Source organism: Hoplias malabaricus, chromosome 1, assembly GCF_029633855.1.
Source record: "Hoplias malabaricus isolate fHopMal1 chromosome 1, fHopMal1.hap1, whole genome shotgun sequence".
Lineage (NCBI taxonomy): Eukaryota > Metazoa > Chordata > Actinopteri > Characiformes > Erythrinidae > Hoplias > Hoplias malabaricus.
Window position 1 is genome coordinate 84,212,351 of NC_089800.1, and position 13,837 is coordinate 84,226,187.

Here is a 13,837-nt window from a genome sequence, read left to right on the forward strand (position 1 = left end):
AACAAATGTTCTAGTTTACACGCTGTTACAGGTTTTCTAATGAGTTAGTGCAATACATTTACAGTTCACAACTTTGTATTGGACGGGTTTGTTTTTTTTACCTTCTTAATTTATCTTATTACTCTTTCTGTTTCTTTAAATGCTTGCGAAGGTAATGATCTAAAATGTTTTTATGACACAAGACACACATGACTGATTGCTCTTTTATTACAACTTAAGAATATAACTACACATATAGATGTTTATAAAAGGTTAGTGTTGCAGTCACACAGCTCCAGGGACCTGTGAGGAGTGTGGTGTGTTCTCTCTGTGTCCGCGTGGGTTTCCTCCGGGTGACTGTCTGTGAGGAGTGTGGTGTGTTCTCTCTGTGTCCGCGTGGGTTTCCTCCGGGTGACTGTCTGTGAGGAGTGTGGTGTGTTCTCTCTGTGTCCGCGTGGGTTTCCTCCGGGTGACTGTCTGTGAGGAGTGTGGTGTGTTCTCGCTATGTCTACGTGGGTTTCCTCCGGGTGACTGTCTGTGAGGAGTGTGGTGCGTTCTCCCTGTGTCTGCGTGGGTTTCCTCTGGGTGACTGTCTGTGAGGAGTTTGGTGCGTTCTCCCTGTGTCTGCGTGGGTTTCCTCCGGGTGACTGTCTGTGAGGAGTGTGGTGTGTTCTCCCTGTGTCTGCGTGGGTTTCCTCCAGGTGCTCTGGTTTCCTCCCACGGTCCAAAAACACACGTTGGTAGGTGGATTATTAACTCAAAAGTGTCTGTAGGTGTGAATGTGCGAGTGTGTGTGTGTGTTGACCTGTGAAGGATTGGCGCCCTCTCCAGGGTGTGTTCTTGCCTTGGGCCCAATGATTCCAGGTAGGCTCTGGACCCACCGGATACTGGCAACCCTGAACTGGATAAGCGCTTACAGACAATAAATGAATACTTAGGCTGTAAACGCCTTAAAAGTCATTAATGGTCAATCATAGCACATTGATAGAAAGTGTAACAATGACCTGTTATTTGTCAAATAGTGAACCCACACCTATCTACATTGTTAAATCTCAAATCCTGCAGGATACTGACCTTATTCTGTCTTCTCCAACAGTCAGCATCACGCCTGTCAGCTTCAGCACATATTTGTTAATAAGTTTAACCCTTTAACCACCATGTTTAATCAATTAACCACCGATAGAATGTCTTTTAAGACACGGATGATTCTGAGGTGCACCTTAACATATGAAATTCACATCCTCAGGTTTTAACCGATTGTTAACCTTGACATTTTCAGTAAGTTATCTGACACTTTCAGTGTTAGACAATAAAGAGTTCACTTTCATTTGAACACATTTCTGTCTCAGTGTTAAAATGATCACTACTGACTTTTTACAACCTAATGAATAATCATGTAGATTTTAAACCACGTATAAACCTTGTATATAAGTGTAGTGCTATTTTAAAGGGGTACCACCTTTTTATGATAAGAGATTTTATGGTGCGAAGTTTTTCCATTATGGCTGGGGTAGTCAAAATGATTTACACTGTTCCTGGTAAAGTCAAGTCATTTTCATACTGTGTGCATGTATATTATGTTCTGATAATAATGTAAATATTTTAGAGAGAGGCCCTTTAAAAATTATAACAGTCTTGATATATATATTGAGATTGACTGAGATTGAGCATTTAGTACAATGGCAATGTACAGACATTTTCGGACATATCGCCCAGCCCTAATGTAAAGTGAATAGGGCTCAGGTTTGGACACAGCGTCTGTGTTTATTGTTCTCTGAAAGAGCAAATCATGAAAGTGACACCGAGCTTCTGTGTGCTAAAGGTTTCTAGTTTACAGCACATGCATTTCTCCCAGTTATATGCACAGTAAGACTTTAACACTAGCAGCTGCCTGTAGTTCAGTGCATAACTAATAAAACCCAGAAGAAAATGGAGATACTGAAGGCACAGTGGTGGGTTTTCCACTTCACTCAGCTCCAGGGTCATGGGGTTGTGGGTTCAAACCCCACCTTAGGTCAATGAGGAGTATGGCGTGTTCTCCCTGTGTCTGCGTGGGTTTCCACGGTGCGCTGTGGTTTCTGGATTGGCTGTTCAATGTAGGTGTGAATGTGTGATGCCCTGTGATGGACTGGGGCCCTGTCGGGTGTGTGCCAAGTGATTGTGCACATCTTGATTGTGAGATACAACTGTAGCTGTGAAATCCATAACTAAACCAAACTCCTGATCACAGTGGGTGTTGATCTGCTGTGTTATTTGAAGAAAGCACTGCGTCGCGGTGGATAAGTGCGGCGACGCCTGTGTTTAAGCAGCTTTGGGATTATGTATGTATGCGCTGGGATTAGATGTATGGATGCTTGTCGTACACTGCCAGGCCTAAGCCTCGTCTCGTTTGTAGGCTCGGCAGGTAGCGGCGGAGGCGAGAGCCAGCCACCCATGACAGAGGCATCAATATCACGTCTGGGGGCTATGAGCAGGGAAGAAAATTTCTGCTGCCCATTTCGCAACTCCCATTGATGCTTTCAGGGGTTGCCATGACAGCGCGGCGCACCGCTTTTAATGGAAGTGATTTAGTTAATCTAAAAAGGGGCTGTAGCCGTAACATCTCTCCCGTGGTGCGGCAGCTCTCCATCGATCAGAGAAGAAAACGCTCTGCTCCGAGAACACGGCCCCGGCCCTCTCCTGCCAGAAGGGGGTGGGTGGGGGCATGAAAAGGAGATGCGCTACGAGCGCCGTGAGGAGTCCCAATTAAAGCACAATCAGAGCACGGCTCACTAACACGATTGCTCTCTCACTGCCTCTCAGCCTGCAGGAGCACCGTGTTTTTGTTTGTGAGATCGCAGGTGTAGTGCTGGGTAGGACTGAACAGTTTCAATAACACCACATTTTCCATGTTATCAGAGAATATTTAATTGAACTTAAAGGAAATTAACAGTCTGCTATTTCATGATAAAAGAATGTCAACACAAACACGACATGCTTTGATTGGTCTGCTCTTCCATTTCTGTCAAAACAGACTGAAAGGAACCTCATGCAGTGTTGAGAAATCAAACTTCAAGAATCTGAAGCACAGAGCAATTATATCCGTAGAGGTTTACTACTGGCATGGCTACGTTTGATCTATTAATACTATTAAATCTAAAGATCAATACTGCTATCAGGTAAATTTATTAATTTACAGAACTGTACAGAAATCCAGGAGCAACCTGAAGTGACCTTTTCAGGACGAACCTCCTCAGAGCATGAGCAAGAAACCTTGAGAAGGACCAAGCCCCAGGGGGTACCCACCCTCCTGTGGTTTGCACCGGTGCACATCATGTGACATTCATACCTTGATGGACCCTTAGGCTTTGTGCAATTCATATTTTTTTCTCCTCCTGACTTTAAACACTAACACAATGCAGCCCATTTATCATTTTGGAAAAGGTGAAAGTAGCCTGCAGAGTTTGCCCTCGCGCAGGAGTAGAATGTTATGACGGCTTTCCCATGGTGCCTGCTGCCCAGTTTGAGCAGCTTTTGGAGATTCATTCACCACCTGTGATGAAGCAGAGGACAAAGTAATCCTTTTAATGTCTGACAATAAGTACTGGTTGCTGGGAGATCTTTGATGTCACTATGACAACACTCAAGGAAGCAGTGATTGGTCAAGTGAGTTCATGTCGCCTGCAAAAAACAAAACAAAGTACAAAAATTACATAAAGAACAAACAAAAATAACATCACATATTTACTGCTCAAAAATGTATGTGTGAGAGACATAATAATTTACTCATGTGTTTAAATTAATTTACTCTCCAAATAAATAAATGAATATTCATTCATCATCTGCAAGCGTAGCGTATATCCAGTTCTGGGTTGAGGTGGGTCCGGAGCCTGCCTGGAATCATTGGGCACAAGGCAGGTACACACCCTGGAGGGGGCAAAAGTCCTTCACAAGGCAATACAGACACATATTCACTCACACACTCACACTTTTGAGTCGTCAATCCACCTACCGACGTGTGTTTTTGGACTGTGGAAGGAAACCGGAGCACCCGGAGGAAACCCACGCGGACACAGGGAGAACACACCAACTCCTCACAGACAGTCACCCGGAGGAAACCCACGCGGACACAGGGAGAACACACCAACTCCTCACAGACAGTCACATGGAGCGGGAATCGAACCCACAACCTCCAGGCCCCTGGAGTTGTGTGACTGCGACACTCCCTGCTGCACCACCGTGCCACCTACCAGTCCCTCCAGTGTGTGTGTATATATATATATATATATATATATATATATATATATATATATATATATATATATATATATATATATATATATATATATATATATATATATATATATATATATATATATATATATATATATATATATATATATATATATATATAAAGCTTTCATCGTAAAAGCCTATGAGCTACTTCTAAGCCAGATACGGGATCCATACCTTTTTACACCTGACCACAGAATTTCACTCCAACACCTGGCTTCTGTAAACATCTTAAACCCACCTCAGAGGTGTGAGGGCAGTTGAAACAAAATTGTGGTGGGGATTTTTACTTTCTGGACCTGAATTGGCCACATCCGCAGCTGACAACAAATCTTACTGTGATTTACTGCCTCATAGCACAAGTTGGACACGTGCTTTTCTGCGCTCTAAATCATAACGCTCTGTGTTTGCGCAGAGAGAGGTCGTGCAAGCATCTTTCCTCTCACTTTTCTGCAGCGTCAGTATGGGAGCTAAGTGTGCTTCTTCTGACAGTGACAGAGTAGCGCCTGTGTTTTGCCATGCCCCTTTCCCACTGCTCCCTTTTCAAAAAAAAAAAAAAAAAACATAAAAGAATAAAATGAAGAAAATAAAAGAACAGCCGAGCAGCCCTCAGATTAATATACCTGTGCCTCTGGTGCGCATTGATGATGTCATTACTGGGCTGTGTCTCCTGGGAAGAGTGCTGCATCCTCCGCAGGGAATACTGGCACGGAGAAGTGAGAGCAACACATTGGCCAGGCAATATTTATCTCAGTTAGGGTTGTCCAACACGTTTTTGCTGAGGACATGCTGCCCAGGCTTTTTTCCCATTCACGGTTCCACAGTGATTCTGCTTCTGCCCAAATCCTATGTGCCTAAGAAGGCTGGCGCTCCTGCTGTTCTATTTGTTCAGGCTTTATTTCACTCCTTTACAGCAAGCGTTATCTGAAACAACACCAATCACACGACGGCAAGTGTTTCAGAGACGTCTGGATGAGTTTAGCTGCTGCTTGGACGAGTCAATCGGCTGAGCTCCCGCAGATCCAGCTTCCAGGCGGCCTCACAATGAGAACAACATCCCATAACCGTGTGGTATTACTTTGATTATGACAGTATTCTAGCTGTGACAACGCAGCAATTAGAAGATCTGCATACGTGAGTTTCCATCCTTGCTCAGTTTTCAGGATGTTCCTCATTGCCCACTGAAGCCTGGTCAGTGCCTGGGCATGCGGATCACAGCAGTGAATGCAAATAAACAACGTTATCAACAAGAATGTAAAGTAAACAAGCACATTGAGGAAAGAGGACTGTTTTGAATTGGGGTTTAAAGTGAGAGACTGAAGAGACAGATGAAAAAAACTGTGGTAACTCCACCGTTCAAGGGCTGTGATGCTAGAAGATGCTGAAGATGCTGGAAGAGTATGGCCAGGGGATGCTGAAGAAAGGGCAGTTGGTATCCCTGAGACTACAGCTGTGGGTAAATGTTGAAGAAGCCATATCAAGTTGGGTTTACGTGGGGAAACTTTGCATGTAACTTTAGTTCTTTGCAACTTGCATTAAAGGAACACTGGGTAGGATTTGGTATCTCTGCTCCAAGAGTTGCAGAGTGTCAGGAATATTTACAACTCTGTCCTGAAATCAAGGGGGAGGAGAAGGGGAATGGTTTCATACCCTCCCCCAGTAGTTATATAGTGCAGTTTCTGCAGTGCTGAGCCTGGAGTAACAATGACATAGGCTTTGTTCTCCCTATTACAGGTAAGTGGAGCATCACAATGGTTTTGAAGCTGCAATTTTAGGGTAGAATACTACATAGTGTTACTTTAAACAGCACATCCTGAAATTTCTTTAAAATCATAAACCAGGAAACACATTAAACAAAGTAAGTGCTAGTCGTCGCATGAAAGTTTCACCACTTTAGAGTTCAGACTTCTGGGTCAGAGAGTGGAACTTGGCAGGAAGGCAGTTCTCCAGAAGGAGGGCTGGTGACTACTGATAAAATTTAGAGATGTGCAACTGTCACCTATGATTTGGGAACATTGCCTGACTTGCATTGGTCTTGGTAAGATATTCCGGACTTTTCCTTTGACTGACAGTGTTGTGATAACTCTGTCTGGCAGGCTTTCAGAAGAAGAATTCTGAGGAGTCCCTGGTGTGTACGTAAGGACAGGAGGACTGTCCGGCAGAACCGATCTGCCAACCTTCAACCTTGCTTCAACATTAATATTATAGCAATCAGATAAACACAGTGCTTTCAAAGGGGTCTCTAACACCGTGTAATTAGACTGGGGTTAGCACATGCTGTTGCTTTTTACTATCCCTAATCAAGCTTCAATAGCCAATAGCTTGTGTGATCACATCCACAGCATTAGTTCTGCCTGTGCTGGAGGACTGCGTGGTGTCTTAAGCATGTGTTGAGAGCAGTGGAGAGGTGTAGGGTCTCTGAAGAGGGGCATGGAGGACATCTCAATGGTGCTCCTCCACGGGGAGGACTGCATTAGTATCTAATTAGATCCGTAGCACACTTCCATTTGAACGGGAGTCACCCACACGGAACAGGAAAGTGTGATTTTCCAGTTGCTGGATACTTAATGTTGTTTTAATTCTCCTCCCTGTTGCTACCAAATTTCCCTCACATCTGCTGTGTTTGCACTCGATCAGTCTGCTGCTTGGAGTAATAGAGAAATCACACAGTGAGCGAATGAGGCAGGAAAACACACAGCCTCCCCTCGCGAATACCACCACCCATGTTTGTTCTTTCGTTCACCCACAGGAGAAGATTTCTTGTATGACTTTCACCCAGATTGATTCTGGCTTCAGTTCCAGCGGCCACTTGATAAATTCCGCATGTACGCGTGGTCTTATCAGATGGGGGAACACGGACGCTCTCAGATTTGCGTGACATTACATTGGCAATAGGCAGCAGAGAGAGGAACGGAGATCCAATGAGCAGGAAATAGGAGATTCCACTCCAGCAGCTGAATGGCCATTTGTGTTTAATCTCCAGTTGAGAAGTGGGCACTGAGTGAAGGAGAAAGCTCCTCCAATACTCTGTAATGCCCTCCTTCCCTGATGCAATTCAGCTTGCTCTCGCATCGTCTTTATCTGCTCGTTCATCCTCGCTTGTCTGCCGATGCGATCGAGCGTTTGCTGGCTCTGCGAACACAGAGAAACACTCCCTCTGTGCTCTACTGAGATGGCTCTGGAGTGTGCGGAGGATAGGGCAGTGGCTAAAGTACCAGCTTTGAACTGGTACAAAGACACGCTGAGAGGAACTGATATGATACTGATATCTGTATTTTAACCTTGGCAAGTAGCCTTAGTCCCTTGATATTGTTTTAACACATCCAGTGTCATGCAGAGAATCAGATTCAGTTTTAGATGTAGTATCTATAATTAATACTGGAGCGAGTACATTTGATTGTTTTACATAATGTACTTTCATGGAAACCCAGTCCCTGTCACGGAGAGCTTAATCTGATACTGTTTTCTGATGTACTGAACACCTACTAAATCTGGGAGTTTACTGCTGATTTGAATAAAGTGTATGTAAAGTAGGGCTGTGCCGTGTTGTATTATTCATTATAATATCTATCGTTGTTGTAGCTTTGCCCTGTGAAGGACTGGCGCCCCCTCCAGGGTGTATTCCCGCCTTGCGCCCAATGATTCCAGGTAGGCTCTGGACCCACTGTGACCCTGAACTGGATAAGGGTTACAGATAATGAATGAATTGTTGTAGCTGGTTTCCTTACAAAAAATCAGATGTACAACAAACCACAGTAGTATGTGAGATATGAAAGAAGAACACAAACTAATCTGTCTGGGGGAAAGACAACAAATCTGTTAACCTGCTCAAATCGAGAAACACCCAACACTCAAAAATGGCACGAGGAGAACTCAGTGACCAGTGTGAGCTATAACCCAAGGAGACAGACTACACCAACTCAGCGTACCGTCCGTTTTGTATTTTATTTGTTTCGTTATTCGCTGTGCAGCTTTAAGGATATTTTTTTGCATAATTGTATACATTTGCTGTTTATAGGCATACACTATGTTTTCTAAACTTTAGTTTTGTGGTAGATATACATTACATAAAAACCTACGTTATATATTTTATACGAAATCAGAATCTTGGTAAGATTCTGTGGTTTACAATATAACCAAATGTTCACAGATTTTTTTTTAATTGTTGTTATTTTTTTCTGCTTAAAAACGATGTAATAGTATATTTCTGCTTAATTTAAGCAGCCAATGACTGTCTAGATCCCGACCCCCGCCAAAAGTCAAAAGCGAGAAACTTCTTGAGGCGAAAGCGAGACTGAGAGAAGCGCAACCGAGAAAAGGCGGAATGAAAGCAAAAACTGATTTTTCAAGAATATTAAACTTAAAATAGACGATTATGTACAGAAATATTCTGTTTATAAACCTGTTTTTATAGCTCTGAATATTAATGACAGTTTTATCAATTACAAAATGACATTTCTTGGTTTTGGATTCTGTTTTTTGGCTCTCAGAACTTTAGAACCTATTTTAACGCTATACATATGGAACGAAATGTTTTGAAGATTTGAAGATAACATGGAGAAACACCACAGTGTGATATCAGTACAGATACACACACAAACTGACAATTACAATGCACAAGAAAGAACCCAGTAAACAAGGAACGTCCCTGGACGTTCAAAATAGGTCTAAAAGTAGTCTGTCCGTCAAGGACATATTTTAAACGTCAATGGACGTCCAAATTCCATCTTAATAAGTTAGTTAAGTGGTGACCAATCGATAACGTTAGTGGACGTCCAAAACGCGTTTTATACAAGTAATTTATTTCGGGACCAATTAATAACGTCAATGGACGTCCAAAATACGTCTAATAGTCGTCTTTTCAATGTCTGTGTTTGGACGTCTTTTCAACTTTCATTTTCAACCTTAAGAGAACGTTGATTAGACGGCAGTCATTACATTATTTCAACGTTGAATCAACGGCTAAATGTTCACTGGGAAACAAGTGTCCAGGTCCAGTCCTGGAGGGCCTTAGTCTGCAGTCTGTTCAGAGATTACCTTGTTCATATCAGGGTTAGGGTGTGCAGAATCTGCTGGGTGGGCAGGGCTTAACTTTAGCAGCCAATGTCTAGATCCCGACCCCCGACAAAGTTCAAAAGCGAGAAACTTCCGAGAAAAGGTGGAATGAAAGCGAAAACGGATTCTTCAAGGAAATATTCTGTTTACAAACCTGTTTTTCTAACTCTCAATATTAATGATTGTCTGTGACTCGGGTGACTGTCTGTGAGGAGAGTGGTGTGTTCTCCCTGTATCCGCGTGGGTTTCCTCCGGGTGACTGTCTGTGAGGAGAGTGGTGTGTTCTCCCTGTGTCTGCGTGGGTTTCCTCCGGGTGACTGTCTGTGAGGAGAGTGGTGTGTTCTCCCTGTGTCTGCGTGGGTTTCCTCCGGGTGACTGTCTGTGAGGAGAGTGGTGTGTTCTCCCTGTATCCGTGTTGGTTTCCTCCGGGTGACTGTCTGTGAGGAGAGTGGTGTGTTCTCCCTGTGTCTGCGTGGGTTTCCTCTGGGTGACTGTCTGTGAGGAGTGTGGTGTGTTCTCCCTGTGTCCGCGTGGGTTTCCTCCGGGTGCTCCGGTTTCCTCCCACAGTCCAAAAACACACGTTGGTAGGTGGATTGGTGACTCCAAAGTGTCCAGATAAAGGGTTACAGATAATGAATGATTCTGTTTTTTTGGTTCTCAGAACTTTATAACCTATTTTGACGCCATACATATGTTTCAGCAGTTGGGGGGCGGGATTTACCTGAGCTGGGCTCTTTAACTGTTTAGAGAACTAGGTAAGTGAACCATGGAAAAGAAAAGAAATTATACACTGTGACAAAGATAATGAGGAAAATACAGTCTTCTCACATTCTCTTCAGGAGCATATGTGTAGTGCTGTAAAAGATAAGCATGCGTTTTATAAACCATTGCCCACTGTGTTATGCTGCCAGCGAACAGTTAACCACAAGGTCAGCAATCATGAGTCATGTTCAACCTGTAATACATGCTTTGTACTGGACACTGTATTCTATGGTAAGCTTGTGGTATACAATGTATGTGCCAACTTCATACCACCGAAAGAATAATATTTGCCTAGCTGAAATGTCGTCTACGTCCACTGCCAGGGAGAAAATGTAGAAAACCCAGCCCTTCTGCAGAAGCTCCTTCCTTCTGAGCTGGCTGCTCCTACTGCATGCCTTCATCCCCAGCCCTGATAAAAGGCTCAGTCAGCTGAAAATGAGCGACTCTCCTCCCTCCCACGCCCACCACCTGTCTGGGGAAGGCCCTCCATCAGGACATGAAATAAGTCAAGCACCGACTCACTCAAGTCAGTCAGGCAGCACTCACTCGTGGCTTTACAGTGCAAGACGAGCAGCTCAGGAGGGAGACGAGTGTGTGGGCTTTGCCACCACTGCTGCCATTCTGTTATTGCAGTACATTGCCAACGGCACTGGAAAGAGGGACTGCATGCTTCCAATGACTGTTTTATACAATCTGTGGCCATCTGAAACTTGTAGTGCCTGGAATTGCCATTGCATTTATCAGTTTGTTTTTTTTTACATTGAAGACAACATGCCTTGTTGAATTGGAGAAAGGAAAAATACACTATTAGCAGTCGAGATGTGACCCAATGTGTCTCATGTTTAAGAACTGTTAGGGGCAAATGTATATCATGACATTCATTCATTCATTCTTTCATTATCTATAAGAGCTTATCCAGTTCAATGTCACGGTGGGTCCAGAGCCTACCTGGAATCATTGGGCGCAAGGCAGGAATACACCCTGGAGGGGGCGCCAGTCCTTCACAGGGCAACACACACACGTTCACTCACACCTACGGACACTTTTGAGTCGCCAATCCACCTGCAACATGTGTTTTTGGACCATGGGAGGAAACCGGAGCACCCGGAGGAAACCCACGCGGACATGGGGAGAACACACCAACTCCTCACAGACAGTCACCCGGAGAAAACCCACGCAGACACAGAGAGAACACACCACACTCCTCAGAGACAGTCACCCGGAGGAAACCCACGCGGACACGGGGAGAACACACCAACTCCTCACAGACAGTCACCCGGAGGAAACCCACGCAGACACAGGGAGAACACACCACACTCCTCACAGACAGTCACCTGGAGAAAACCCACGCAGACACAGGGAGAACACACCACACTCCTCACAGACAGTCACCTGGAGAAAACCCACGCAGACACAGAGAGAACACACCACACTCCTCACAGACAGTCACCCGGAGGAAACCCACGCAGACACAGGGAGAACACACCACACTCCTTACAGACAGTCACCCGGAGGAAACCCACGCAGACACAGAGAGAACACACCACACTCCTCACAGACAGTCACCTGAAGAAAACCCAAACTTAGTGCTTTTTACTCTTACTCAGGTGATTCATTGGGTGACTACTTTTTACCTTTATTTGAGTCATATTCTTCTAAAGTAACTATACTCTTACTTGAGTACAATTTTGCCTACTCCACCCACCGATGCATATGCATCATACACCTGGCCAATCACTATGATTGCACTTTTGTCCAGACGTCCTGACCTGATTTACTGATGTCTTTCTCGTTGACCTAAATTCAACTTAGATCTTTTCCTTTTTTTTCTTAATCCAAGCATGTATTTGTTGGTTGTGCTGTAAATAAGAGATAAAACCACACTTAATTGATCTCAAAGGAGGTACTTACACCATCCATGAAACCTTATTGCCTGAGTAACCACCGCCGTCCACCACGGCTCTTCTTAGTCTGTGAATTTTTTTCTCTCCTGACAGACACGTGGACCACGACTCGGACGGCCACATCAGCTTCAGGGACTTTGAGAAGGTTATCGCGTATGGACTGGCCAACCTCTGAGATGCTACGGTGGTCACTGAAGAAGCGTCTGAGAAAAACGGTTATGACCTTACAGCCATCTGGACCTGCCCAATTTTTACGTTTCAGTACAAACACTTTCAGTCCCTTACTGTTCATTCAAGCTTCTGCCAGGTAAACCCCCTCCCCCCGCCCCCACCCACACCATGCTCTCTGAGAGACCACAGTCAGCCATTAGGAGAGTGCACCCTGGCCTTGTCAATTGAATGGCAGACCAGCTTCAGTGCCTTGAGTTGAGTTTGATGATGAGCTTTGATGTCATATCGATCCAGTGGGAGTGAAGCTGTGCTGTGGAATGGGGACACCCACATTCCTATTGTCCAGTTGTCTTACAAGCTGCATTAAGGATAAACCCAATCTCGCCAGCTTTAATTTACTAGGCTGTGCTCTTCACTAAGGTCCTCTCTCCTCTTTTTTTTCCCCTTTTCCCTCCAATATTATTAGGCTCGGCTCCTTTTCCTGCAGAGTGCTTTCCAGGTGTTTCCTAAGGACTCCCTTATACCGCTTGTTTTGTCCCATTACACATGGATGTCTTATAATCCTCTTCACTGAACCCGTTTGCACCTGGGAAACAGGCAGGTGGCGTTCCGAACTGAAAATGAACGATCGTAATCAGATTCTGCTTTTAATCAGTTTTGCACAAAACCACCCCTCTGCAGCCACGCATTAAAAAAACCAAGGCGGACCCTTCTAGGGGATTTTATGTGACTCCTCTTGTTACACGCGATTATAGAGCTGTAAATACTTGTTTGTGTTTTGAGAGATTTACTGCACTCCCGTCTGAATAAAGATTAATTTGTTTTTGTAATCAGTCCAGAGTCCTCATCTGTATGACACAGTGCAAGCAGGCGCCTACCCACAAATCCATCAGGGGGCTCAGGAGGCAGCGAGGAAGGAAATGGACTTGGAGGGAAAAAAAAAAAATAATCAAATGCTGTTTTAATCAAATATGTGTTTAATCCACACATGGCTCATTCTCAGCAACAGCCCGCTCCTCGAAAATGATCAGGAACTAGTTGGTTTAATCTTTACCTCGCTCTTTGAAACTTGATTAAGTGAATCCCGCCATTCAGTCGGTGGGGTTTGTGTGTGTGTAAGTGTAGTGAGGTGGGACGGGGAGTACAATGCCCTGGGCCAAACTCTGTACGGCAAAAAAAGAAAAGAAAGACATGGTGCTATGTTGCAATGTGGTTCCAATTTAAGTCTCGCCAATGGAATGAAAAGCTACAGAATAAAACATTGGGCGCCTGCTGTTTATGCCAACTATGTAAAGGAAAAGAACGTATTCCATTGTGCTTGTGGCTGCTTTTTGCTTGTAGCTTAGGCGCTCTCTCTTAAAGTCGGTGTGGACTGACTGTGAAGAAAATAATTCCATGTCTGACAGTTACCGGCCAGATTCAACATAATCAAGAGTAATTTAGTCATCGCAAGGGGGAGGGACGACAAGACAACATCTATGGGGTGAGAGAGAGAGAGAGAGAGGGGGAGAGAGAGAAAGAGAGGGAGAGAGAGAGGGAGAGAGAGGGAGAGAGAGAGGGAGGGAGAGAGAGAGGGAGAAAGAGAGAGAGAGAGGAAGAGAGAGAGAGAGAGAGGGAGAGAGAGAGAGAGAGGGAGAGAGAGAGGGAGGGAGAGAGAGAGAGAGGGAGAGGGAGAGGGAGAGAGAGAGAGAGAT

At 44.5% G+C, this 13,837-nt stretch overlaps 1 protein-coding gene across 1 annotated transcript in view; it reads left to right on the plus strand.

The window, feature by feature from the left end:
- The window catches only part of efcab11 (EF-hand calcium binding domain 11), a 96,117-nt gene extending 83,172 nt beyond the window's left edge, over nucleotides 1-12,945 (plus strand). Inside the window, exon 6 of the mRNA XM_066675686.1 lies at nucleotides 12,066-12,945. Within this exon, the coding sequence (XP_066531783.1) occupies nucleotides 12,066-12,147 (82 nt within the window). The 3' untranslated portion in view covers nucleotides 12,148-12,945. The remainder of the gene's footprint in view (nucleotides 1-12,065) is intronic.
- The last annotated feature ends 892 nt before the right edge of the window (nucleotides 12,946-13,837 follow it).